This window comes from Sarcophilus harrisii, chromosome 1, assembly GCF_902635505.1.
Source record: "Sarcophilus harrisii chromosome 1, mSarHar1.11, whole genome shotgun sequence".
Lineage (NCBI taxonomy): Eukaryota > Metazoa > Chordata > Mammalia > Dasyuromorphia > Dasyuridae > Sarcophilus > Sarcophilus harrisii.
Window position 1 is genome coordinate 90,085,957 of NC_045426.1, and position 25,038 is coordinate 90,110,994.

The 25,038-nt window shown below is 39.0% G+C and overlaps 1 protein-coding gene across 1 annotated transcript in view; it reads left to right on the forward strand.

Annotated features, from left to right (window-relative positions):
* Positions 1-5,190: 5,190 nt before the first annotated feature.
* NBEAL2 (neurobeachin like 2) overlaps positions 5,191-25,038 on the forward strand; it is a 158,310-nt gene continuing 138,462 nt past the window's right edge. Inside the window, exon 1 of the mRNA XM_031960582.1 lies at positions 5,191-5,578. Within this exon, the coding sequence (XP_031816442.1) occupies positions 5,528-5,578 (51 nt within the window). The 5' untranslated portion in view covers positions 5,191-5,527. The remainder of the gene's footprint in view (positions 5,579-25,038) is intronic.

A 25,038-nucleotide genomic window follows, 5' to 3' on the forward strand; every position in this document is an offset into this window, starting at 1 on the left:
TGAGCAAGGAACCAGAATGGAAAGTCCTTGATTTTGTTTTCACAGGAGATAGTCTAGAATGACATTTCAGCAAGGAGTTTAGAGGGAAAATACATGTGAAAAAGAGGGCAACTTTTTTTTTTTTTTGCTTTTGCTTACTGTTCTCCCTCTGCCTTCAGTCACTCAGGTCTCCAGGTACTCTTCAGGTAGAGGGGAAAAGAGTAGCTTCAGTCTCAAATTGAACCTAAGCTGAAGTATAGAAGGTATATCTGACCTAGCAGGGAGAGCAGATAAGAGAATAGCCTCTCTCTACTCCATACCTAGCTCTCTGGCCAACTAAGTCTTTTTTAAACTCACATCCTTATCAATACACCAAATACTAACCATTCCAACTTTCTGAGAACATCTTTGGTCTCCTTGCCAGCTGTAAGGAGTGATGTCTTAAGTGATGAGGTAGCAGTGAGGTAGAGACAATATAATCTCACTCTAGAGATAAACATATTAACTAGCAAAGCCCAGATTCAATTCCAGGTCTTCTGATGCCCAAGTCTATTAATGTTTTGTTTTCATACCACCAAAATTTCTCTCAATATCTTATTTTTCTCTTCTTCCTTTCCAGAGAGCCATCCCATATAACAAACTATTTTTCCAATATATATTCATTTATCTTGTTAAATATTTCCCAACTACATGTAAAACCTTTTAATATTTTTTTTTTTAAATTTCAGACCCAAATTTTTTCCTCCCTCTTATCTATCCCCCTCCCCTTGAGGAGGCAAGCAATACAATATTGATTATACATGTGAAGTCATGTAAAACATATTTTCACATTAGCTCTTTTGCAAAGGAAAACACACACAATAAAGAAAGTTTAAAAAGTACTTCACTCTGAACTCAGAGTTTACAACATCTCTCTGGATATGAATAGCATTTTCATCATAAATCGTTTGGAATTGTCTTGGATCACTGTCTTTATCAGAGTAGTTGTCTTTTATAATTGATCATCTTTACAATATTGCTCTATGAACTCTGGGTTCTGTTGAACCCATCCTATAATGGTTCATATAATCTTTATGTTTTTCTGAAACCATCCCATTCATCATATCTTATAGTATAATAGCATTCCATCAGAATCATATACCACAACTTGTTCAGCCATTCAGCAATTGAGGGACATTCTCTCAATTTTCAATTTTTTGCCACCCCAAAGAGTTACTATAAATATTTTTGTAAAACTAGGTCCTTTTTCATTTTCTTTTATCTCTTTGGGATACAGACATAGAAGTAGTATTGCTAGATCAAGAGATAAAACAGTTTAGTTTGATAGCCATTTGGATATAGTTCCAAATTGTTCTCCAGAATGGTTGGACTTCTAGTTCCACTAATAGTGCACTAGTGTCCCAGTTTTTCCATATTCCCTTTTCTGATATATTAGCTAATTTGAGTGTAAAGTGGTATGTCAGAGTTGTTTTAATTTGTATTTCTCTTATCAGTAGTGATTTAGAGAATTTTTTTCATTGATAGCTTTGATTTCTTCTTCTGAAAACTGTTCATATTCTTTGAGCACTTATCAACTAGGCAATGACTCTTATTTTTACAAATTTGACTCAGAACAAATAATATTATTTTTAAATATTTTCTATCTTTATTTTTAAAATGTTTACTTATTTTATTTTGAACTTAAGAAATAAAACAAATATTTTCATAACAGTAGAATAGAAAAAATGTGATTATGAATTATTATGTACAATTTGCTATTATATATAAAGTTACATGTAACTTTTTTCTGTCTTTTTTCTCAATTTTCCTCTTTTAAAAGAGTATTTTATTTTTCCAAATACATGCAAAGATAGTTTTCAACATTCACCTTTGAAAAATCTTGAGTTGCAAATTTTTCTCTCTTTCTCCCCCTTCCTCCCTCCCCAAGACAGCAAACAATCTGATACAGGTTAAGTATGTGTAATTCTTCTAAACACATTTCCATATTTATCATGTTGCAAAAAAAAAATCAGATCAAAAGGGAGGAAAACACAAAAAAGGAAAAAAAAAAAACCAAGCAAACAACAAGAAAAGGTCTATATACTATGCTTTGATCCATATTCAGTTTTCATTATTCTCTCCACATTTGGTTGGTACTTTCTATCACAAGTCTATTGGAATTGCCTTGAATCACTTCATTGTTGAAAAGAGCAAAGTCCATCACAGTTGATCATCACATAATCTTCTTGTTACTGTGTTCTCTTGGTTCTGCTCAATTCACTTAGCATCAGTTCATGTAAATCTTTCCAGATTTTTCTGAATCAGCCTGCTCATCATTTCATATAGAACAATAATATTCCATTACATTCATGTACCACATATACCATATTATTCAGCCATTCCCCATCTGATAGACATCCACTCAATTTCTAGTTTCTTGTCACTACAAAAAGGGCTGCTACAAATATTTTTGTACATGTAGGTCCTTTTCCCATTTTTCTGATCTCTTTGGAATATAGACCCAATAGTGACATTGCTGGATCAAGGGTATGCACAATTTTATAGCTCTTTGGGCATAGTTCCAAATTACTCTCTAAAATAGTTGGATCAATAAATAATATTTTTAAAGAAATGAAAGAAAAGAAAGAGAGGAAGAAGATAAAAAAATCAACAAAACTGATCAATATACCAAAAAAGCTTTGAAATATATACAATGTCCTACATTCATGAATCTCCTAGTTCTGCAAAGGGATAGAATTGAGGGCATCTTCTCAAATTTCTCATTTGGGGCCATGATTGATTGTTCTTTGAAATTTTGGAAAATCCACTTTTGATTATTTTATGGTAGTTGTTCTTTCCATTTGCCTTGTTGTAATCAATTCACACGTTTTTCTAGCTCCACTTACTTCCCTCTCCATCAATTTTAAGTTATGTTTTTCAGTTTTCATCATATTCATTGTTTCTCACAACAAGCACATTTACATTAATGCATTATCATTTGTTTAACTATTTTTCAATCAATGGGCATCCAGTTTGTTTCCAATTCTTTGCTACTACAAGAAATTTTGCCATAAATATATTGATGCATAAAGAAACTTATTATCAATGGCCTCCTTAAAGTATATGCTTAATAGTTTCATTGAGGTGGTGGAGTGGATAGAGCTTTAGACTTTGAGTCTAGAACTGGATTCAAATCCGGCCCTCAGCTATTTACTAGATATGTGATCTGGGCAAGTCGTTTATTCTCTCAGTTTTCTCATCTGTAAAATGGAGATAACAATAGAACCTATCCCAAGAGTTGAAATGAGAAAATCCATAAAAATTTCTTTAAATGTTAGCTATCATCATTATTATTATTATATGGAACTAAATTGCCCCCAGGTTCCCTTTGTGTGTGGGCTGGAACTAATTCAAGCTAGTCAATCTGGTAATTTATGTTCAATATTGAAATGAAATAGGCCGTTCAACTGGAAGTTTACTTAGCTATAATAGCAGAGTAAGGCAATTCAACAAGGATATGCAGCTAATTCAGCTAACTAAAGCTCTTCTGCCTCAGAATTATCCATAGTGATCTAACAGTCAGTCAACAGAGAAAGTTTAGAGCTCTTTTTGGCTTTTTTACTATGTGGTTTCAAATTAAAGAACTAACCCAGCCCACATACCAAGGGGCTTTTGAAGATATTTGTTCTAACACCACATGGTATGCACAACATTTTATCACACATAATAGAATGCTCCACCTTCAATAATTCCTTGTTGTTCAGTCTTGTCAACTCTTCATGATCTCGGAATTTCTTGGCAAAAATGGAACGGTTTGCCATTTCCTTCTTCAGCTCATTTTACAGCTGAGGAAACTGAGGCAAACAGGATTAAGTGACTTGCTCAGGGTCATTCAGCTAATAAGTGTCTGAGGCCACATTTGAACTCATGGAGATGTCTTCCTGTTTCCCAGTGGGCTATCCACTGTGCCACCTAAACTGCTCCCAAAATACCTCACTTCCCTCAAAGCTCAGTTCAAGTATTATTTCTTCTAGAAACCTTATCCTGATTACTTAGTAGTTAGCCCTCTTTGGAAATTACTTTCTCTGGTAATTACGTTGTTATTTTTTTCTTCTACTTTTAAGCTCCTTGGACAGGGAATATTTGACTTTTTTGATTTATTGATGAGACTTTATAAAAGGCTTCTTGAATGAATAGATGAACTTCGCCTCCTCCTAGATGTGGCTGACAGAATGGATAACTCCATATCTCATTCTTTATCGAGGCCTCCTGCGTGCTTAGCGCTGGACTAAGTGTAAATAGTACCTTGGAAGGAGCATGCAGAGGGAGAGCAGAAAATAAACGGTTCAAAAAGAGCATTTGAAAAGGGAGAGGGATGAGTGGAGAGGGTTAAATTCCAAGACAGTTTCAGAGCTGGGTTGATCTCAGGGATTATTTAGCTAGTTTCCACCTGAGCAGGAAACTCCTCTTTCTACAATATCCCTGATAAATAGTTAGTCAACCAGCCTCTTTGTGCAGACCTTCAAGGAATAGAAAGGCAGCCCAGTTCTTTGGACAGCTCTGCTCTAATCGTGAGCCAGTTCTTCATTCCATCAAACCTAAATATTCCTCTCTGCAGTTTTTCCCACTGCTCTTAGTCCTGCTTTGGGGAACCAAACGCAAGCATCAAACCTAATTCCTAATTCCCTCTTCCAGGATAACCTCCCAAGAAGTAGAAAAAAAGACAATCACGTGCCCCCGACTCTTCTTTCCTCCAGGCTAAACATCCTTTTAATCAGTTCCCATTCGGCCCGGCGGAGGGTTACCGTCTTTTAAAAAGCTGTCTTCTAGGTCCTTCCTAAAATGTGATTCTGGAACAGGACTCAGTCCCGGAGATGGTGAGGACACCCACCCGAGAGCTGCTACCGTCTACCCTCATATTTAGCATAATCCCCGGCACGTAGCAGGTGCTTAATAAGGGCTTGTGCACTTGAGCCTTGGCTGGGTACCTAAGTCTCAGCTTCCTCACCTGAAGGATTTGAGCTCCACCCCGGAGCCCCTCCACCTAAGGCCCTAGGGATACTTGGGGGGCGGGACTCGGGATGAGATGGGAGGCCGGGACAGGGCTGGGCCCGCCTCTCGGGCCGCCTCTGACCCCAGGCTCCTCCTTTCGTCCTCTCCGCCCCTAGCACCTTCAGAGCCGAGGGAGTTGGCGGGGCCAGGGGGGTAGGGAGGCGGCCGCGAGGTGCAAGAAGCCTCGGGCAGGCTACGGAGCCAGGCGGCGGCGGCGGTGGCAGCGGCGGAGGTGGCAGCAGCGGTCGGAGCCCGGAGGCCGAGGGGACTGGGGAGCCCAGGCGCTCGGCGGGCGGCAGCAGAGCTCGCTCGGGAGCCTGGCCCCGGCCGGTCCCGCAGGGACGCCCTCCCGTCCCCTCCCCTCCGCGCTCCTGGCCCTGGAAGGCATGGGCCGGCCCAGGGACACCTGGCGCCGGGCCCTGCTGGCTCCTTAGGAGGGCAGGAGGCGGTGGCGGCGGCGGCGGCGGCAGGTGGAGCAGCGGAGAAGGCGGAGCCGAGCCGAGCCGGAGGGCCGGGCATGGCCACCACCGAGAGGCTCTACGAGCTTTGGATGCTTTACTATGCCAAGGTGAGCCAGCCCCGCTCCGGGCGGGCGGCCCGGCAGGCCGGTCTGGGCCGTCGCCGACTAGCTCGGTGTCAGCTTACTACCCCACTCCCACACAGGGTGCCTTCACCTCCCTCCTCTCCTCCTCCCTGCTTCCTCACCTCTCCGTCGCCCTGCCCCCGTGTCTCCTCACTTCTCTCTCTGGTCCCTTCACTTCTTCCTGTGTCCCTTCACTTCTTCCTCTGTGTCCCCTCACTTCTTCCTCTGTGTCCCCTCACTTCTTCCTCTGTGTCCCCTCACTTCTCGTTCTGTGTTCCCCTTATTATCCTTGTTTCCTCACTTCTGTCTCTGTGTCTCTTCAGTTCTTCCTGTGTCTTCTCACTTCTCCCTCAGTGTCCCCTCACTTCTCCCTCTGTGTCCCCTCACTTCGTGTCCCTTTACGTCTCTGTGTCCCCTTGCTTCTCCTTCTGTCCTCTCACTTTTCCCTATGTCCCTTATTTCTTTGTGTTCCCTTACTTCCCGTTTCCCTCATGTCCCTCCCTTCTCCCCATGTCTTTTCACTTCCCTCCACACCTGTCTGTGAACTCACTACCTCTTTGCCTTATTCTACCTGTGTTGCTCCCTGCTCAATATCACATCATTCCACATAACCCCTTTTTATATTTCCCCCCTTTCATCCTTTAATTAGCTTTCCCCACAGACCAAAGAAACACTTACATGGGTTTCCTTAGTGGACCTTCTCTGTGTTCCCCTTTTATCTTTCATCTACCAGTGGGATGGGGTGGGGTGGAGAGTTGGGCTGGCAACTGATTTTCTAAGATTAGCAGAGGGGGGTGGGAGAACTAAGGCAGAGAAAAGACACATTTACTTGGATATGGTATATGCTTATATGTGAGTGTGTACTACCACCTGTAGTGATCCAGCACACGTCTGTAATCCCTCCCTTATCCACACAGTCCTCCATGCTGCTGAGTTCACAATACTTCCTCAGGCCATAAGGCAAGGTTTCCCATTTTCACCCCAGACTCAATACCACAGAAGAATTCAGCCAACTCTTCTGTGGGGATAGGAGAGAATCAATGTTATTTGAGAACTGTCTCTATCTCTAAACTCCCTAATTTTAGGGAATAATCATCAGTCTCCCCTATATTCATGCTCCAACTCCTGTAGAATTCTTGGTTGATGGGGAGAAAAGGGAATTGAGAGGCTATGTAGGGAGAAAATAGAAGATCATGGAGAGGGAATAGTACAACTAGAACTTTAATTTAAGGTTTAAATGAATTCTGGGGATAGAGAACATCCCTGATGGTCCAGGGATAGAGAAATTCTGAGCTCAGGAGAGGTTGGAATGTATTTTATTTTCAGTAGGGGCTTATGATTGTGTGCAAGTCTGTTTCACTTTCTGAGGCTCAGTTTTCTCATATGGAAAATAGGTATAATAATTTTTATACTTACCTAGTTCATGGGGTTGTGAGAATTAAGTGAACTAATCTTACAGCACAATATAAATGTTCACTATCATTATAATCATATTCAAAGAGGTCAGCAGGGGAGATGGACTTTCTGAGCAGGCACATGGGATTTGGGGGTTCAAGTTGAGAATATTTCAGTTATGAGTGGTGGAGAAGTATTCACATTAAAGATCTGTGTCTAAAGATGGTTGTCTCTCAGTTCATCTCAATTTTGCTAACATTTTCTTAGCACCTGCCTGTGTGTAGCAGCTGGGAAAAACAAAAATAAAAACATAGATACTTGCCTTTGAATTGAAGGTTAAGGGGACATGGATGAACAAGTTCACTAGTAACACTTGTGTGATTTATCCTGGTGTTGAGCATGGTTAGATGTTTTGATCAGACCCTTGAGGCCAGATTTTGGGGAAAGGGTCACTGTTGGTGGGTGGTATGGGGAATGTCTCCATGGAACTTGCATTCCAGAGCATAAGAAAAAACACAAAGAAGTTAGATGTGTGCTAACTACTTCTTCTTAGAGTACTTTCCTTTTGTTTGTCTTTCTTTTCAATGATGAGGAGTCTATAGTCAGTAAACATTTCTCAGGCACTAAGATATCAGGCAGGAACTATGCTAAGGGCTGAGGATACAAAAAGAGACAAAACACAGATCCTGTCCTCAAAGTGTTCCCAGTCTAAAGAACTATGTAAAAACATAAAATTAAAACTAAAAAAGATGGATGACACTAGCTTAAATTCTTATAAAAGATGGGATTTTGGTTGGGGTTCCCTGCTTTCTTTAGCTAGAGAAGCTCAGTTCTGGAATGGTTAAGAGCCTTAAACTTGTGACTTCTAGTCGCCTAGCTCAAGCTTCCTCTCAGACTTGAAAGGTCATAGGATCATAGAATATTTGAGTTGGAGATGACCTTATTGGTTAGCTAGCCCTACCTGCTCATTTTATAGGTAAAAAGCAGAGGTTTGCAGAGATGAAGTAAATGTCTTGTCCAAGCTCACATGAGAGGTAGAACTGAGATGCAAGACAGGTTTGTTGAAGAACTTTTTCAACTATTCCCAATATTTCAGGGTTGGGGGAAAAGGGGAGAGGGAAGCACAGGAAGAGTAATGGAGAAGAAAGTTTGTCTTCCCTTTTCCCCATCACCACTTAACATGGATGGTCTTGGGTTTAAAGGGAATGGCAACTGGATTTTTTTTTTCATCCTTTTGAGACTGATCTAATCAGATTTCAATAAAACTCCCCATATTCTAGTAGACTTGCCAAATGAAAGAGTTGTAAGGGATCTTAGACCATGGTATATCAGAGATGGGAAAGACATTAGAATATAGCAGGACTTAAGAGAATATCTAATTCAGTCTGCCCAAATCAACTAGCAAATTTATGGCATTCTTGGCTTCCAAGTCCAGGACTCTCTACAAGAAGCTATGCTGTCAGAGAAGGAATTGGGCATTGTCCTATTCTTCCTGAGTCATGATGAGATTAGTTGAAGAACAGTATGAGAAGAAGGGAATAGAAAGTTCTGTGGGTGAACGATAAACAGGAAAGAAGAGATGAGTGGAAAATCTGATCACAGATCTCAGTTCTCTGGTGCTGGCTCTTTTTACTTCATTTGATGTTTTGAAGCAGTAGGCAGATGACTACATAGCTGGCATGTCATAGTGAGGATTCTTTTTTGGAGGGGTATATTTTGGTCTAGATAGATGCTGAGTTACTTTCCAGCTGAAAAATTCTGTGATACCTCTGTTATCACTCCTTGCTCATTTCATCTCAGTTCTATTTCACTTCCTCTTTAGATATGGAAACTAGCCAGTTACTACCTGTTTGAGGAAATCATTGAATACTTCCTCAGCCTTAGATTTGGAGTTTACTAAGCAGCTCTATGACCTCGGTGGTTATTTCTAGAGCTAGCCATAATGTCATGGAACTTCAGAATGGGAAAGGATCTCAGAGATAATGTACTGCAACCCAGCCCTGAGGATTAACCTCCCTTGACTAGGTGTCATTCTTTCAATTAGGAATACTTCAACTGATGAGAAATTTACTCCCTGTTTCCTCAACCATAAAATGAGAGGGTTAGATAGATGATCCCCAAATCTCTTTCTAGCTTTAGATCCCATGTTCCTTTTCTCCAGAATAATCTGATTTGCTTTGCCTCTTGTCCCTTTAAATGGGAAAGAAGTGTATTGAGTATAGAACATTGCCACGCTAGTAGTGAAGCAATGTGATGTAGGGAAAAGAACACTAGTAGTCAGGAAACTTGTCTTCAAGTTCTAATTACCACCACCTTACTCTGATTTTGAGCAAGTTACTTTCTCTGGATCTGTTTCTTCATCTGTAAAATAATATTTCTGTTCTCCTTATTTCACAAGGTTATCGTGAGGACTTCTGAGAGATTATGTATTTGTAAAGTTAAAAGTATTCTTTGGATGTAAAGGAACAATTTGAGGGAAAGATGAGGAAAGAATATTGGAAAGGGAAGGCCCTTCCTTAGAAATCATCTAGTGTTAAGGGTGTGTGTTATGGATCCCCTTAGTAGTCTGGTGAAACCTTTGGATTCTTCAGAATAATTCTTGTCTAAATTCATACTTGAATGAAATGCCAAATTTCAGTTAGTGGAAGATAAAAATGCATTGTTTTCTCTATTCATGTTCATGGACTCCCTAAAATGTATCTATAGAATCTTCCAAAGGGAGCTACTTTGGAGTTCTGTGGACTTCAAATTAAGAATGGTCAACTTAACCCCAAACTCAAATTTATCAAAAAGGAAAAGGAGTCACAGAGAAGTTTGATTTATGTAAGATCTTCAGAGAAATGAATGGGGTGTCTGGAAAGACAAGAGCAAAGGCATAGTACATTGGAACAATGTTCTTTGAGTCACAGTGGAAAGAATACAGAATTTAGAATCACAGAGATTTGAAAATGCAGAATTGTAGATTTGACTATAACAGAGTATATATATATATATATATATATATATATATATATATATATAGTATATATACTGGATTACAATATGAGCTGTGTTACTTAATCCTTATTTGATATATTTGACATTTGACAAAAAATATAATTTTTTCTTTCAATGTCTATCACCTATAATATGGGGATAATCGTATTTATCCTACCTGCCTTATTTGTTGGGAGAAAATTACTTTTGGAAACATTAAAGAACCGTAGAAATAGGAGTTATATTTATTGGTAAATTATAGATAATGTATCTATTACTTATGATTTTAAGAAAATTTAACAAACAAGTATTTATTGAAATCTTAAGCACTGCTGACATTTCCCATTACTCTTCATCCCCTCCCTGCTAAATAAAACCATCTGTAAAAAAAAAAGTTTGGATAGAACAAATGACAGATTAGCCATGACCAACAATGCTTATTCCTCATTCTCCTCCTCTGATCCATCTCTCTGCTAAAAAGTCAGTCTTGTCAAGTCACAATTGGTCAGAGTTCTGCTGTTCTCAATGTTGTTTTCATAAAAAAAGGATATGATGAATAACAATAATCAAAATAATAACATATTTTGATCATGATATACCTTGTTCTTCTGATTCTGCAGAATTCATTCTGTTAATTCATTTGAGTCTTCTCAAATTTCTTTTTCATTTGTCATTTCTTAAAGTACAATAATATTCCATTATATTCATATGCCATAGTTTTTCAAGCATCCCCTAATGGATGACCACCCACTCTTTTAGTTTAGGGTTTTGGGGGAAGGTTGCTACCAAAAAGTGCCGCTATAAATGTTTTTATATACATGGAGCTTTTTTCTCCTCCTTTGCCCTTATTGGTGCATGTTTCTGGTATCAGTATTACTAGGTCAAAGAATATATACAGTTTAAAAACTTTTAAATGATAACTTTAAGTTATTTTCCAGAATGGTTGAACCTGTTTATGAGTTCTACCAATATTGCATTGATATATCTGCCTTCTCACAGCTGCTTGAACATTTACAAGTTTTATCTTTTGTGATCCTCTTACAACAAATAGAAAGGGAAGGGTAGGGGAAGTGGATATTGACTTAGAAAACCACAAATTAACAATTTCTAATTTTGTTTTATTTTTATTGATTGTTAAACATTTCCTAATTACATTTTAATTTGGTTTAGCCCTTTCTTTGTTTGACACTTCTGTCTTAATAGCTTAGTGTTGTGAGGAAAGCAATTTTGCAAACCAGCAAAGTGCTAAATAAATGTAAACTAAGATAATCTAGGACTTAGTTGTAAAGGATTCAACCTCCTAATTTTATCAAGGAGATAACTGAGTAGAAATTATTTGCTCTGGATCCCCATCAATTGGAGAATGGCCAAGTAAGTTACGGTATATGAATGTAATGGAAGTTCTATAAGAAATGATGAACAGATTGATTTCAGAAGAACTTGGAAAGACGTACATGAACTGATGCTGAGTGAAGTGAACAGAACCAGGAGAACGTTGTACACAGTAACAAGATTATGTGATGATCAATTGTGGTGGACTTGGCTGTTCTCAACATTGCAGTGGTTCAAGGCAATTCCAATAAACTTGGGATGGAAAATGCCAATTGCATCCAGAGAGAGGATTATGGATCCTGAATATACATCGAAACATAGTATTTTCATATTTTTTTTTCTTTCTTATGTTTTTTTTTCCCCTTTTGGTCTGATTTTTCTTGTTCAACATGACAAATACAGAAAATGTTTAAGAGGAAAAAATAAAAGGAAATATGTTTAACCTATATTAGATTGTTTGCTGTCTTGGGGAGGGAGGAAGTAAGGGAAAAAAGGAGAAAAAATTTGGAACATAAAGTCTTATGAAATTAATGTGGAAAACTATCCACATGTATTTGGAAAAATAAAATACTATAAAAAAACTAAAAATAAATAAAATCCTTTTTAAAAAAGAAAGAAAGAAATTACATGACAGCCCAATTTAGAACTTGGGTATCCTGATTCAGTGATCTTCCTACTATGCCACTTTACCTCTAATTATTAATAAATATGGTTATTGGATTGCCTGACTGGTCCCACTTAGGCTAAGGGAAGAGATTCATTTTCCAAGTCATATTGAGAACTTTTTCTTTAGGATTTGTAATGATTGTATGATTGGGGGATCCTGGATGAAATGTTGACAGTATGTGGCATATCCTAGGCCAGTACAAAATTTATAGCTTTGAAAGCTGGGTCCAAATTCCAGACAAGTACATACTAAGCCCTTCTTATAGACCCATCAAGAAAAGGCATATTCCTGCTCTCACATAATTTGGGGTTTAGTTGAAGATCCACAGCTGGAAGGGAGAAAACCGAATTGTAAAGACAAAAGGCATCGTCACATACTAATTAGATCTCTAGGACTAGAGACTTGGAAACTTGGTTTACGAATCTCCAAATCCAGACTTTCACTTATCCTGAGTCTGAGGTCACTTAACTTTTGTGTTTCTATGGCACATAGGATTTCTCTAAGAAGCCGTAAATGGATTGGGTTAGATTCTTCCCACATTTGAATATGATAATGACAGCTGATGTTTATAAGAAGCAGTGTGACTAGAGAACTGGCCTCAGACTTAGGGGAGCCTGAGTTTTAAATCCCACCTGTGATGTACCAGCCTTTGTTCTTCTGGTAGGCAAGTCACTTACCCAGGCAACTTTATAAGTGTGTTATCAATTATAATTATCCAGCTTGCTCCTGAAGAAGAAATAAGAAAAAAAGACTTTCTTTTCCCTTTTTTTGTAGAAGTGGGGGATTATGGGTATGAAATATCAAGTATGCTATTAGAGTTAAGTGATGTTGTGCTGGTTTTTCTGAACTGCTTTTCTTTCTCTTATTTTATTCTTTGATATAAGGGATAGCAGCTAAGTATGGGTTGGAGAAGTATAGGCTATTACATTTTTTTAATTAAATTTTTAAAAATTACTATCCCTTGTTGTATATTCCCATTTGGCATTGGTGGAAAGCGTTTCCTTATGAGAATCTCTATACTAGAAAAGTCAGATCCAGACCTCCTGTCCCTCTCCCACCCCAAAGGGACAGCTGACATTTATGAAGCTTGCAAAGTGTTTCAGGTACATTGTCTCTTTTCAGTCTAAAATTATACATCTATTAAATACCTGCTTTGGGCAGGGTGTTTGGCGGCGGTGGTGGTGGTGGTGATGGTGAGTCTAACTAGATGTCAAGGAAGGCTTGCAAGTTGGTCTTTAATGGCTTGGATTTTAACAGGGAGGGAAGGTGGTTCAGATGGAGGTATCAGACTGGAGGGTGTGTTCCAGGGTGCAGTGATGTCCAGCTTGGCTGGAGCAGTAGGATATGTGGAAGGGAATCGTGTGAGATAGGGCTGGAAATGTGGGATGCCCTCAGCTTGGGGAGCGCCTGGGGGAATGCCACGAAAAGGAGTTTGAGCTGAATTTCTGACCTTCGCCACCATCCTATGGGAGAGGAAGACCATAAGTGACACAAATTATCCCCATTTTCCACAGGAAGAAATTGATTCCAGTTTGAGGAAGTGACTGATCCAAGTTCACATGGCTATTAATAGTAGATCAGACCTCCCGACTCCAAGTACAACAGGCTTCTTGCTACTTTCATTTGCTAAGTTTCCTTTTGCACTCCCCACCCCCTCAGCATCCTCTTCTTGCTTTCTAATTGGGCTCCAAAGCAGGTGCCAGTTTGGTGGGCTGGGATCCCAGGGTCATGGATTAAAGTCATTCAACCCTGTAAATCCAGTAGAAGCCAGTATCCGACCTCCGACCAGCCCCACCCTTACTGGCAGACAGGCAGTGTGTGTGTGTGTGTGTGTGTGTGTGTGTATACACCCTCTGTGTGCCCGCTGCACAATGGGGCATTGTCATCCCAAGCCTGTTCCAGAATGCTCGTCAGGATTCCGGATCTTCCTCTCTTTTCCTTCCCCTCCCATGGGGTGACTGCTCCTGCTTGAGTGAGAGGGGATTTCAAGCTGACATCAGTCCGCGGTCCTGGAAGTCAAGCCCTATGCTGGGTTCCCAGTGACTCTGGGTTTCTGATTAAATCACAAAGGCAGTTGGGTTAATCTGGGAAGCCTTAACAGAGGTTACAATTGAACTGGGTCCAGAATGAGAGGGAACAAAGGTTGGGAAGCTGAAGGAGGAAGGGTGCCGGGACGAGAGCTGCAGGAAATGAGGTTTCCTACATTGGGACTGGGGGAGGAGGGAGGAGGGGCAGTGCTGGACAATTCTGGGGAGGGCTTTTTCTGGATCAGCCTGCTTATAATAAATGACTGATTATAGAAATCCATATAATAACTCTCCTTTTTGTGCTGTAGCATGGTTTAGAAAGTGCCTCCTTATCCACAATCCTATGAAATAAGTAGTGTAAGTCTTATTATTCCCATTTTATAGTTGAATAAACTGAGAATCAGGGAAGAAAAAGAAATTGCCTATGGTCCTGCTGTTTGATAAGTGGGAGAGGCTGTACTTACCCAGAATCAGGCTGCTTTTAACACCACATTTCACCACATTTCCTCTTAACAGCTTACAGAACACACACATATACACACATATATTACAGGAATAAATACTGCAATATGTACGTGTGTATATACATATATTTTTTGTCATTGACCTTCACAGCTCTTTGTTGATGTTTTACTGTCTTCATTTTTTAGATGAGGAAATGGAGACTCTAAGAGCTAAGTGACCTGAGTTTTGCAAAGGCAGAAAGTGACTTAGAGTATCATAGATTTGAAAGCTGAAAAGGGAACTTGGAGATCATTTAATCTATTTTTATAGAGGAGAAATTTGAGGCTTTGAGGGCGTCGCTTAAAGTCATGTGAATATTAAATGACAGAGCCAGAACTCAAATTCACCCCAAATCCAGTATTTTTTCCAGTATAACAAGCATATAAGGACAGAGTCGGTCTAAGGTCCAGACCCAGGTCACAGCATTGTGGCATCATAGCTAGAGCTGAAAGGGACTTCAGAGGCTTCTGGTCTAGTCTTCTCATTTTACAAATGAGGAGACTCAGACCCAGGGTCATACAGCTATTATCTGAATCAGGATTAGAACTCATGACTTTCTGAGTCCAAACCCTGTCTGCTTTCTCATCTAGTACCCTTCTACATGCTGCCCTGGCTTCCCTTTGTGTGAACAGTGTGATGTGGTGGAAAGAATGTTATATCTGGAATGGAAAGACTGGTGTTCGGATCCAGGTTCTTTAACTTTGGCAGGTCATTTTCCCTTTTTAAGCCTCTCATCCTCTGTCTGTAAAATGATGTTGGTCTCAAGGTCTAGGGGGTCTTCCAGCTCTGAATCCTGTGGTGCTCTATGTCCAGTCCACCAATCCAAAATTTTCCCAGTGCCCACTATGTGTCTGGCTGTGATGTAGGGGAACAATATTAACAGCTCAGGCTCATACTGAAATTTATGGTGGAAAAGCTTTTTCCAGAGAAGTCTCTGCCCCTGGTGAGGTAGGACAGAAAGGTGAAAACATGGCTTGGAGAACAGCTGACATTTATATAGCAAATGAGACACTTTGCAAATCTTTTGGTTTGCAAAGTACCTTTTGTACATGATCTCATTTGGTCTGTTCCAGGCTGTGGGACTGAGAGAGGAAACCCACCCTGGACTAGAGGCTTTAATTCAGTTTCATGATTTCACCAGCAGCACACTACTAACCTATGAGCTAATCTTCAAAGGGAAGGGGTTATCAGTTTAACTGGCCTTGGGAGAGGAAGTGACTTGCCTCAAGTCACACAGGGTGAGTCATTGGCTGCCTTGGGGAGTGAGATCCAAGCCTCCCTGACTCTAGCCCGAGGCTTTGTTCAGGTGACCCAAAAATGACCCTTTCTGGATCCCAAATGTCACCCTGAGGTGGGAGAGTAAGGTGGTGAAGCAAATAAAGAGCTAGTTCAGTAAATATTTCCTGAACATGTACTGAGTCTGGACTTGAGCCCTCTGGATACAAAAATATATAAGACCTGGGGACTTAGTTGGAGAGATGAGATATGTTCAGGAATCTCAAACTAAACATGTCTAGAGGGGAAGGGAAGGCAATGAATATTTATATAGAACCAAATACTGTGCTAAGTGCCATTTACAAATATTATCACATTTGATCTAAAACAGAATTCGTCATCCCCCTCTCCCACAAACTTTCTCATTTCTCCTTTGAACTTCCCTCTTTCTTGTGAAAGCAATCCTTTTTTTTTTTTTTTTTTTGGTTTTACTTTGTTTGTTATTAGTTTTGCAAAGCCTTCAGGGTTGTGGCTTGTCCAGGATCTAAACACTATTCCCTCTTTCTGATCTTCAATATTCAGTTAATTGTCAAGAATCTAATATTCTACATCACAATATCTCCTCTCTCTCTGTCTTACATGGCCATCACTTTACTTCAGGTTGCCATCCCTTCAGGCCCCCATCACCTCTCTGCTTGGACCATTCCAGTCGATTTCTAATCTCATTTCTAATCTCTTCCTCACTCCATTGTCCACATCCCAGCTTCTTAAACTGTGGTTTGCAGGTCCCAGTGTGGAATCTTGTAATTGACTGTGCGGGTTGCAAAATTGTTTTATTATCAGTAAATGTTTGACTTGTATACCTATATACCTGGAGTCATGTAAAAATTTCTTGGGTGAAAAGGAGTTGCAAGTGGAAAAAAGGCTTGCTTCCCATAAGCACCAAATTTATATGCCTAAAATACTGATCTGACCATGTCTTCTTCTCCCCTTAAGAAGCTTCAATACTTCCCTATTACCTCTAAGTAAAAGAAAAACCAGTAAGCTTGACATTTAAAGCCCTTCAACGTGGCTCCTTCCCAACCCCTTGAGTCATTTCGTTTTGCTCCCCTTTAGGAATTCTCTGTTCCAACTGGTGGTCTAGCTCTTATATGTATGTGACATTCCATCTGCTTTTGTACAGAAAAACACTTCCTCACTTCCATCAGTTAGAAAACCTGCCTTTTTTCAAAACACAGTATAGGTGCCACAAGATCTTTTTCTTATTTCTTCCAGGTCCTTGTCTCTCAAAATTACTTTAATTTATTTAATTGTGTGCCTCAATAGGATGCAAGTTCTCTGAAGACAGACTGTTTTGTATTTTTTCTTTATGTCCCTAATACCTATCAGAGTGTCTGCTAATAGTAACAAACACAGAATGTCCCAAAAGCTTTAATGGCTATGAAAAGTGTCCATACTAGGGGAATATTGCCAAAATCCCAAGGAGAGAGAATTCATATCTTCAGGAAATTGTCCTGATTCCTGAAGTTACACATAAATCATATTATCCAGGGGAAATCAGAGTCTAAAATGATAAAAGAGGTGACATTTGGGCTGATGGGGGTAGACCTAGATAAGCAAATCTAAGTGGGTGATACATGCCAGAGGATGAGGAGGATTTCAGCCAGGGAAACAGTATAGACAGAGGCAGAATTGTGTTGGGAGAGTAAAGGGGAATGATGATGAAACCAGGATTTCTGGCTGGGATTGTGGTTTCTTAGGGAGACTGGAAAGGTTAGTAAGTAACTTCCATTTCTCTAACATCCTAGTGTAACAAAACTATTTCCTTATACTAATCTTGAAGGACGTAGCACAAAGATTATTATCCTCATTTTAGCAATAAAGAAATTGAGCTCACCAAAGGGATAGACTTGTCCACGATCATAAAATCAGTGAGTATCAGAACCGGTATTAGAACTCAGGCCTTTTCAACCCAAATGCTGTATTTTCATTCCAAATGCTGTATTTTCATTTAACTAGATTAGAGAGGAAAAGATCATCTTTAATTATAGAATACTAATAGTGCTTTATAGTTTATAAAATAAACTGTTAAGTGATATAGTGGATAGAGTGCTAGGTCTGGAATCAGGAAGACGAGTTCAAATCTGGCCTCAGACGCTAACTGTGTGACCCTGAGTAAGTCAATTAATCCTGTTTGCCTCAATTTCCTCATCTGTCAAATGAACTGAAGAAGTAAATGACAAATGACTCACTTATCTTTGTCAGGAAAACCTCAAATTCGATCATGAAGAGTCAGACAACAACAACAACAAATGAGGTTTTATAGTTTACAAAGATTATTCTTCATTATTACATTTAATCATTGCAGCCCACCTATAAAGCCAGTGGGGTAGTCATTATTAAACCCGTAATTGAGACCAGAAATTGGAAAGTGTGCATACAGTATAAGAGGATCAGGAGACATCTGGGTTCAGATCTTACTTCTGAAACTTAATTGTGTTGACCATTGTCATTTAAAATTTTTTTTAACTTCTTTTTTTTGAGGCAATTGGGATTAAATGGCTTGCCCAGGGTCACACAGCTAGTAAGTGTTAAGAGTCTAAAGCTGAATTTGAACTTGGATCTACTCAGATCTTCCTGATTTTAGGACTAGTGCTCTATCCATTTCACTATCTATCTGTCCCATATCAAAGCACTTTAATCTCTTTAATTAACATTCATCATCCCCATTTGTTGGGAGGAGCAAATGAAATAATAGATGTAAAACATTTCAAATAATAAAATACCATATACTTTACTTTGTAAACTGTAAAATTACATATTTTTGTTGTTTTTGTTCCTACCTGTGTATCCCTCCACAAATGGCTTCCCTTTTCTCTGTAAAATGAGGGGGTTAGAGCAGACTGAACCATTTTACACATCATTCTTTATATAATCTACTACCTAGCTGAACTGGCCTATTTTCTGAACTTGACATTCCATCTGCAGCCTGCATGCCTTTGCATAAGCTGCCCTCCAAGCCTGGAATGTACTCCCTTCTCCTTTCTGCTTCTTGGAATTCTTAGCTCCCTCCAGGTATCACTTCCTCTAGGGGGGGGCTTTCTCTGATCTCCTGAGTTTTTAGTGTTCTTCCCCATCTCATATCATCTTATATTAACTTAATAATTTATAGGCTGCATTAGCCAGTAAAAGGCAAGCAAGCTCCAAGGTTTGGAGGGGACAGATTTTATTTATGTTTTTTGCTCTCTCTAGTCCCTAGTATAATACCTTACCCCTAGTAGCCTCTTAATATATGCTTGTTAAATTTAATTAAATTGAATCTAGTCCCACCCTTATTTTACCAATGAGGAAGCTTGAGTCAGAGAAAGAAAATGATATTTTTGCTCAAGGTCATGTTGATAGTGGATGCCAAACCCAGATCCTCTAAGGCACACCCAGAGCTCTTTATCCTACAGAGAAAAAACCTGGAAAATGAAGGGGTTAGAGAGATTAGGGCAGAGGAAGCCAATTCACATTTAACCCAGCTCTGGAGGAGCTGAGTAGGACTCTCTGCCTTGGCATTCTGTGCTGCTTCCAGAATGTAGAACTTCCTAGGGGAGGGAAAAGGAGAGGGGGGAATTCTAGTATCAAGGTCCATAGAAAGCATGGGAGTGAGAAGGGAGTTTTGTGAGAGCCATGAGCCGTGAGAAATCATGTGTGAGTGAGTAAGAAAATGGGAATGAGCAGAGAGAAATTGTATTTGTGACATACTTGTGAGAGGTTGTGCATGTACGTTTAAGGAAAATTGTGAGAGGTGACACAAAGCTTGCAGATGAAAAGATTAGCATTTTCTTTTATACAGATGGGGAAACTGACACTCAGAAAATTGCAGGGACCAGCTCCCGTCCCAGAAGGAGTTGATAGCAGAGCATAACTTGAGCTAGAACCTTGGGTGCTCTGGCTGATAGCTAAGGGGTCTGTCTTGGTGACTGTGGGGGAGCATGAGGCTGTTGGTGTTTTGCTCTCCCTGGCCCTTTTTCCTCTTCCCCTTCTCTGCTGCCCTCCATGGACTCTCTAGAAGGCTCCCTCTTGCCTTCTGACCTTTCAGCTTCTCTCAAGCTGTATATACTTTGCTCCCCTCTCAACTCATCTGAAAGGAGTTTGGCATTTGCGTCTTGCTTCTATCATTGAATTGGCTGAGACAAGTTCAGAAGGTGAGGGGGAGAGGAATCAAATGACTGGACCTTGCTAGAGCCTAGGGGTCAGGAGAAGAAAGGGCTAGGCTGTCTTTGATGATTTTCTTCTACCTCGGGACTCGTAATGATGATGAAACAAACATTTATGTAGTGTTTACTACATGCCAGGTACTGTGCTAAGGTGATTTTTTTTTTGGATTTTATTAAAGCTCTTTATTTACAAAACATATCTATGGGTAATTTTTCAACATTGACCCTTACAAAACTTTCTGTTCCAAAATTTTCCCTTCCTTTTCCCCATCTCCTTCCCTAGATGGCAGGTAGTCCAATATATGTTAAATACAATATATGTATACATATTTACATTATCTTGTTGCACAAGAAAAATCGGATCAAGAAGCAAAAAAAGAAAAAACCTGAGAAAGAAAACAAAATGCAAGCAAACATTGCAAGAGTAAAAATTATGCTAAATTTTACAATTATTATCTCATAAAAAGGAAAAAGACCCACATGTGCAAAAATGTTTGTATCAGCCTTTTTGTCGTGGCAAGGAACTGGACACTAAGTGGATGCCCATCAGTTGGAGAATGGTTGAATAAATTGTGGTATATGAATGTTATGAAATATTATTGTTCTGTAAGAAATGACCAGCAGGATGAATACAGAGAGGTTTGGAGAGACTTATATGAACTGATGCTAAGTGAAATGAGTAAAACGAGAACACTATATACAGCAACAGCAAAATTATATAATGATCAATTCTGGTGGATGTGGCTATTTTTAGCAATGAGGTGATTCAGACTGGTTCCAGTGGTCTTGTGATGGAGAGAGTCATATGCATCCAGTGAGAGGACTATGGGAACTAAGTGTGGATCACAACATAGTATTTTCACTTTTTGTCGTTGTTTGCTTGCCTTTTGTTTTCTATCTCATTTTCCCCCCCTTTCATCTGATTTTTCTTGTGCAGTATAATAATTGTAAAAATATGTATAGAAGAATTGTACCTGTTTAGCATATATTGGATTACTTGCCATCTAGGGGAGGGGATTGGGGAAAGGGAGGGAGAAAAAAATTTGGAATACAAGATTTTATGGGGGTGAATGTTGAAAGCTATCTGTGTTTATGTTTTGAAAATAAAAAGCTTTAAAATAAAAAAACACAATTATTATCTTATTTGATCCTCACCATAACCTTGGCAAGTAAATGCTATTATTAATCCTATTTTACAGAAAACTGAGGCAAACAGTTTAGGTAACTTGTCCAGGGTCATACAGTAAGAGTTTCTAAAGCTGGGTTTGAACTCAGGCATTCTTGACTCCAGTCCCAATGCTGTATTCACTAAATTAGATGGTGCTGGTAACATTCTAAGAGGCTTAGCTTTTTGAGTTAGAATCTAATAATTCCTTACATCATCCTTTGAGGCCTGCACCACATTCTCCATGGAGCTTCCTTAATTTTTCTAGCTGTAAGTATTCTCTCTTTTCTGAAATTTTCTTAGATATCTGTCATTTCCATCTGCCTGTTTCTCCTTCTTTCCTTTGTTGTGATTACAATTTACTTTGTTAATAATATTTCCCCCCCAAGTAGATTATAAATTTGCATATTTCATCTTTTCATTCCCAGAACTGTTTTAAGTGTTTTGTAATTGTGTTCTTATAGTTCCTAGTTTTGTCTTGTCAGGTAGACTCCCAAATATTTTATATTATCTACACTTATTTTAAATAGAATTTCTCTTTCTGTCTCTTGCTATTGGTCGTTTTTGGTAACAAACAGAAATGCCAGTGATTCTTGTGGGTTTATTTTATGTCCTTTTGCTAAGTATACCATCATATCATCTGAAAAGAATGATAGCTGTTTCTGCATTACCTACTCAAATTCATTCAATTTCTTGCATTACCTAATCCAATTCCTTCAATTTCTTTTTTCTTTTCTTATTGTTAAAGGTAACACACCTAGTACAGTATTGAATAATAGTGGTGATAATGGGCAATGATCTTATTGAGAAAGCTTCAGAAACTAGGTCTTGCACAGAATAGACACTTAGTAAATTGTTAGTTGTTGAGATGAATTTCTATTTGGCCTTAATCCTTTACAAGAATTCTCTCTATTGACATGTCTCTAGTCCAGTCTCTCTGCTGTGAAAATAAAGAGGAGGGCTTCCAGAAAGGTTCCTTATTGCCTGGGTCTAGGGTCACACAGATGCTAGAATGGCAAGGTTAGAATTCAAACTCAGGACTTTGGATTCCAAATCCAGTCTTCCTTCTACTGGACAACATAAGATCCTACTCAGTGTAGAATTTAAGTTCTTTGAGAACAAAAATGCTTTTATTTTTATTTTTATTTATGTTTCTAAAGCTTAAAATAATGCTTGACACATAGTAAGTACTTTAAAATGCTGGTTGAATTGATAAACCTAAACATTGAACAATTTATCTAACCTTTATCTCTTCAACTGTAAAATGGAGATAATAATACTATCTCTAAGTGATGTGAGGATCAAATGAGATAATAAATGTAAAGCATGAAGCGCAGTGCTTGACACATAGTAAACACTATGAAAATATTAACTATTATTTTTATGTTAGCTATTGACTGTTTAGGAAGCTGAGAGAGGAAATGATCCATCATAGACTGTAGAGTGAGTTGGGCAAAACTGGGACTAGAACTCTGACTTCCTGACTCCCAGGCCAGTGCTATTTATAATGACCTTACTCAGTAACAGTGCTGTGGTAATTTTAAAGTTATGTGTAAAATCTGAGACAGAGCAGTCAAAGCATGAACTAACAAAAGTAGCAGATGATTCACAATTTATTCTAATAAGATTTGGGGAATGTATGAGAACATTGGGTCTGGAGCTAGGAAGATGTGAGTTCAAATCCACCCCCAGACACTTACTAACCCATGTGACCTGGGCAAGTCACTTCACCCCATTTGCCTCAGTTTCCTCATCTGTTAAATGAGCTGGAAGAAGAAATGGCAAAATATTCCAGTTTCTCTGTCAAGAAAAAGGTTAGTAAGAGTTGGACGCAACTGAAACAACTGAACAACAACAAAATGATGTGATTGTGGGGATAGGGAGCTGATTTACTTCTCTAATTCTGTTTTGTTGAGAATAAATATTGAAATGAGTCGATGTTGGGAAAAGAACACAGTGTAATGAAAGACAGTGCCAGACTTTGATGTCGATAAGCCTGGGTTCACATCACAGCTCCGACACTTACTGTCTGTGTGATCTTGAAATCCCTGAACTTTTATGAAGTGGAGATGATGATAATGTTTGTGCTATTTACTTCCCCAGGAGTTGGGAGTAAAAACACTTTGAAGGCAGAGAAAATTATATAATTTGAACAAACTGCAAATAGACAATGAGTGAGGTCTAGAATTCATTCAGAGGAGGGACAGGGAAGAATTTCCTTTGGGAAATTGTACAGAACTTTTTGAGACCCCCAAGCATCTCTTCAAAACAGGCCCAGCCTTTTAACATCAATTTTCTTCCCGAGATGTTTTGTAGCTTTGAGTCCCATAATTCATAATCTTTGAAGAACTGAAATTGACCATTACCTAAGGGGAAGATTTTATGTGTCTCTGTGTTTACATACATACATACATACATGTATTACATGAAGAGAGAGAAGAGACCAGAGGCGGGGGGGAGAGAGGGAAAGAGAGGAGAAGCAGAAGAAAGGAGAGAAGAGACATACAGACAGAACCTCACAAGAAGCATCTGCATGGGAGAGTTATGATCTGTATTATTGAAGGGGATGTATTTGTTGATGAGATCACCAGGTCCTTTGGAGTTTTGGAATACTGTAGAGAAAATGCTATTATTTTTTATATTCTTTGAAACAATCTGCAATGATTGAAAAGTTATAAGCATAAGTATATAATCTCATTTGATTTATTAGATTGCCCGCTACTTGAAGCTGGGACTGTCTTGTGCCTTTTTTTGTATCCTCTGTGCTTAGCACTCTTTGCCTGGCAAGTAGTACATGATTAATAAATGTTTATTGAGCTAAATTTAAATCTTCCTAAGAAAGAACCCCAGGGCTAAGTAGAAGAGTTCAAATCCCAGCTCAGATACTAGTTGCCGGACTAGACCTCGGGCAAGTCATTTAATCCTGTTTGCCTTAGTTTCATCATTTGTCAAATAATCTGGAGAAGGAAATAGCAGACCATTCCAGTATCTTTGCCAAGAAAACCCCAAAATGGGTTTACAAAGCTTTGGACACAACTGGAACAATTAATCATCATCAATAATAGAAACCCCTTGAAATTACAAATAAGGAAAAACTGCCTCTGACCAGGTAAGTCATTTATTCTAGGTCAGGCAGTCTAGTGTGCAACCTCTGTAGAATAAAGTATATAGAATACTTTTTCTGTTCTAACAGGTTTTTTCCAATCAAGTTGGGACCCAAATTGGGACAAGGTCCCAACTGCCTTAAATCCCATTCAAGGTGTGTCCTCTTTTAGACTGTACTTCATGTCCCTCCCTGGATGTGGGTGGAGGTGATAAGGACTTGGGTTGTGGCAGTGGAAAGCTGGGGGACAGATATGAGACTTTGTTTAAGGAGAATTGAAGGGAAGGATCAAAGACTTAATGACTAGATGTGATATGGGAGGAAGAGGGAGGAGGCAAAAATGATTCTGGGGTTTGAGGTCTGGATACTGGGATTATTATAGGACTGTTGCTAAATACATGGATTCAGACCTTAGATTTATTACCTGCTACTAGTAAGACAAAATTACTTTCTTTTTCTCAGTTTCTACATGTGTAAATTGGAGAGGTTGGCTTAGGTCAGTCATATGCACAGTATGACCCTTGGACTCCTGGGTATTTCTGGAGAATTTTTCAGGGGGTCTAGAAGTCAAAATTATTTTCATAATATTAGGACATTTGTCTATTAAAATTCACCTTTTTCCAACTGAATATTTGTATAAAGCTAGATTTTCTTCATATTCTTCAACCAAAACAATATATTGAAACAGATTGAAAGCAGAAACAGATATGAGAATCTAGCCATCTTCTATCAAGGTAGACACAAAAAGATTTACAAAAAAATATAAAATAATACCGCTTATCACTTTTTTTGTTCTGAAAACAGGTCTTCTTTCAAATGCATTATTTATGCTAGCATATAATATTTTATTGTTTAT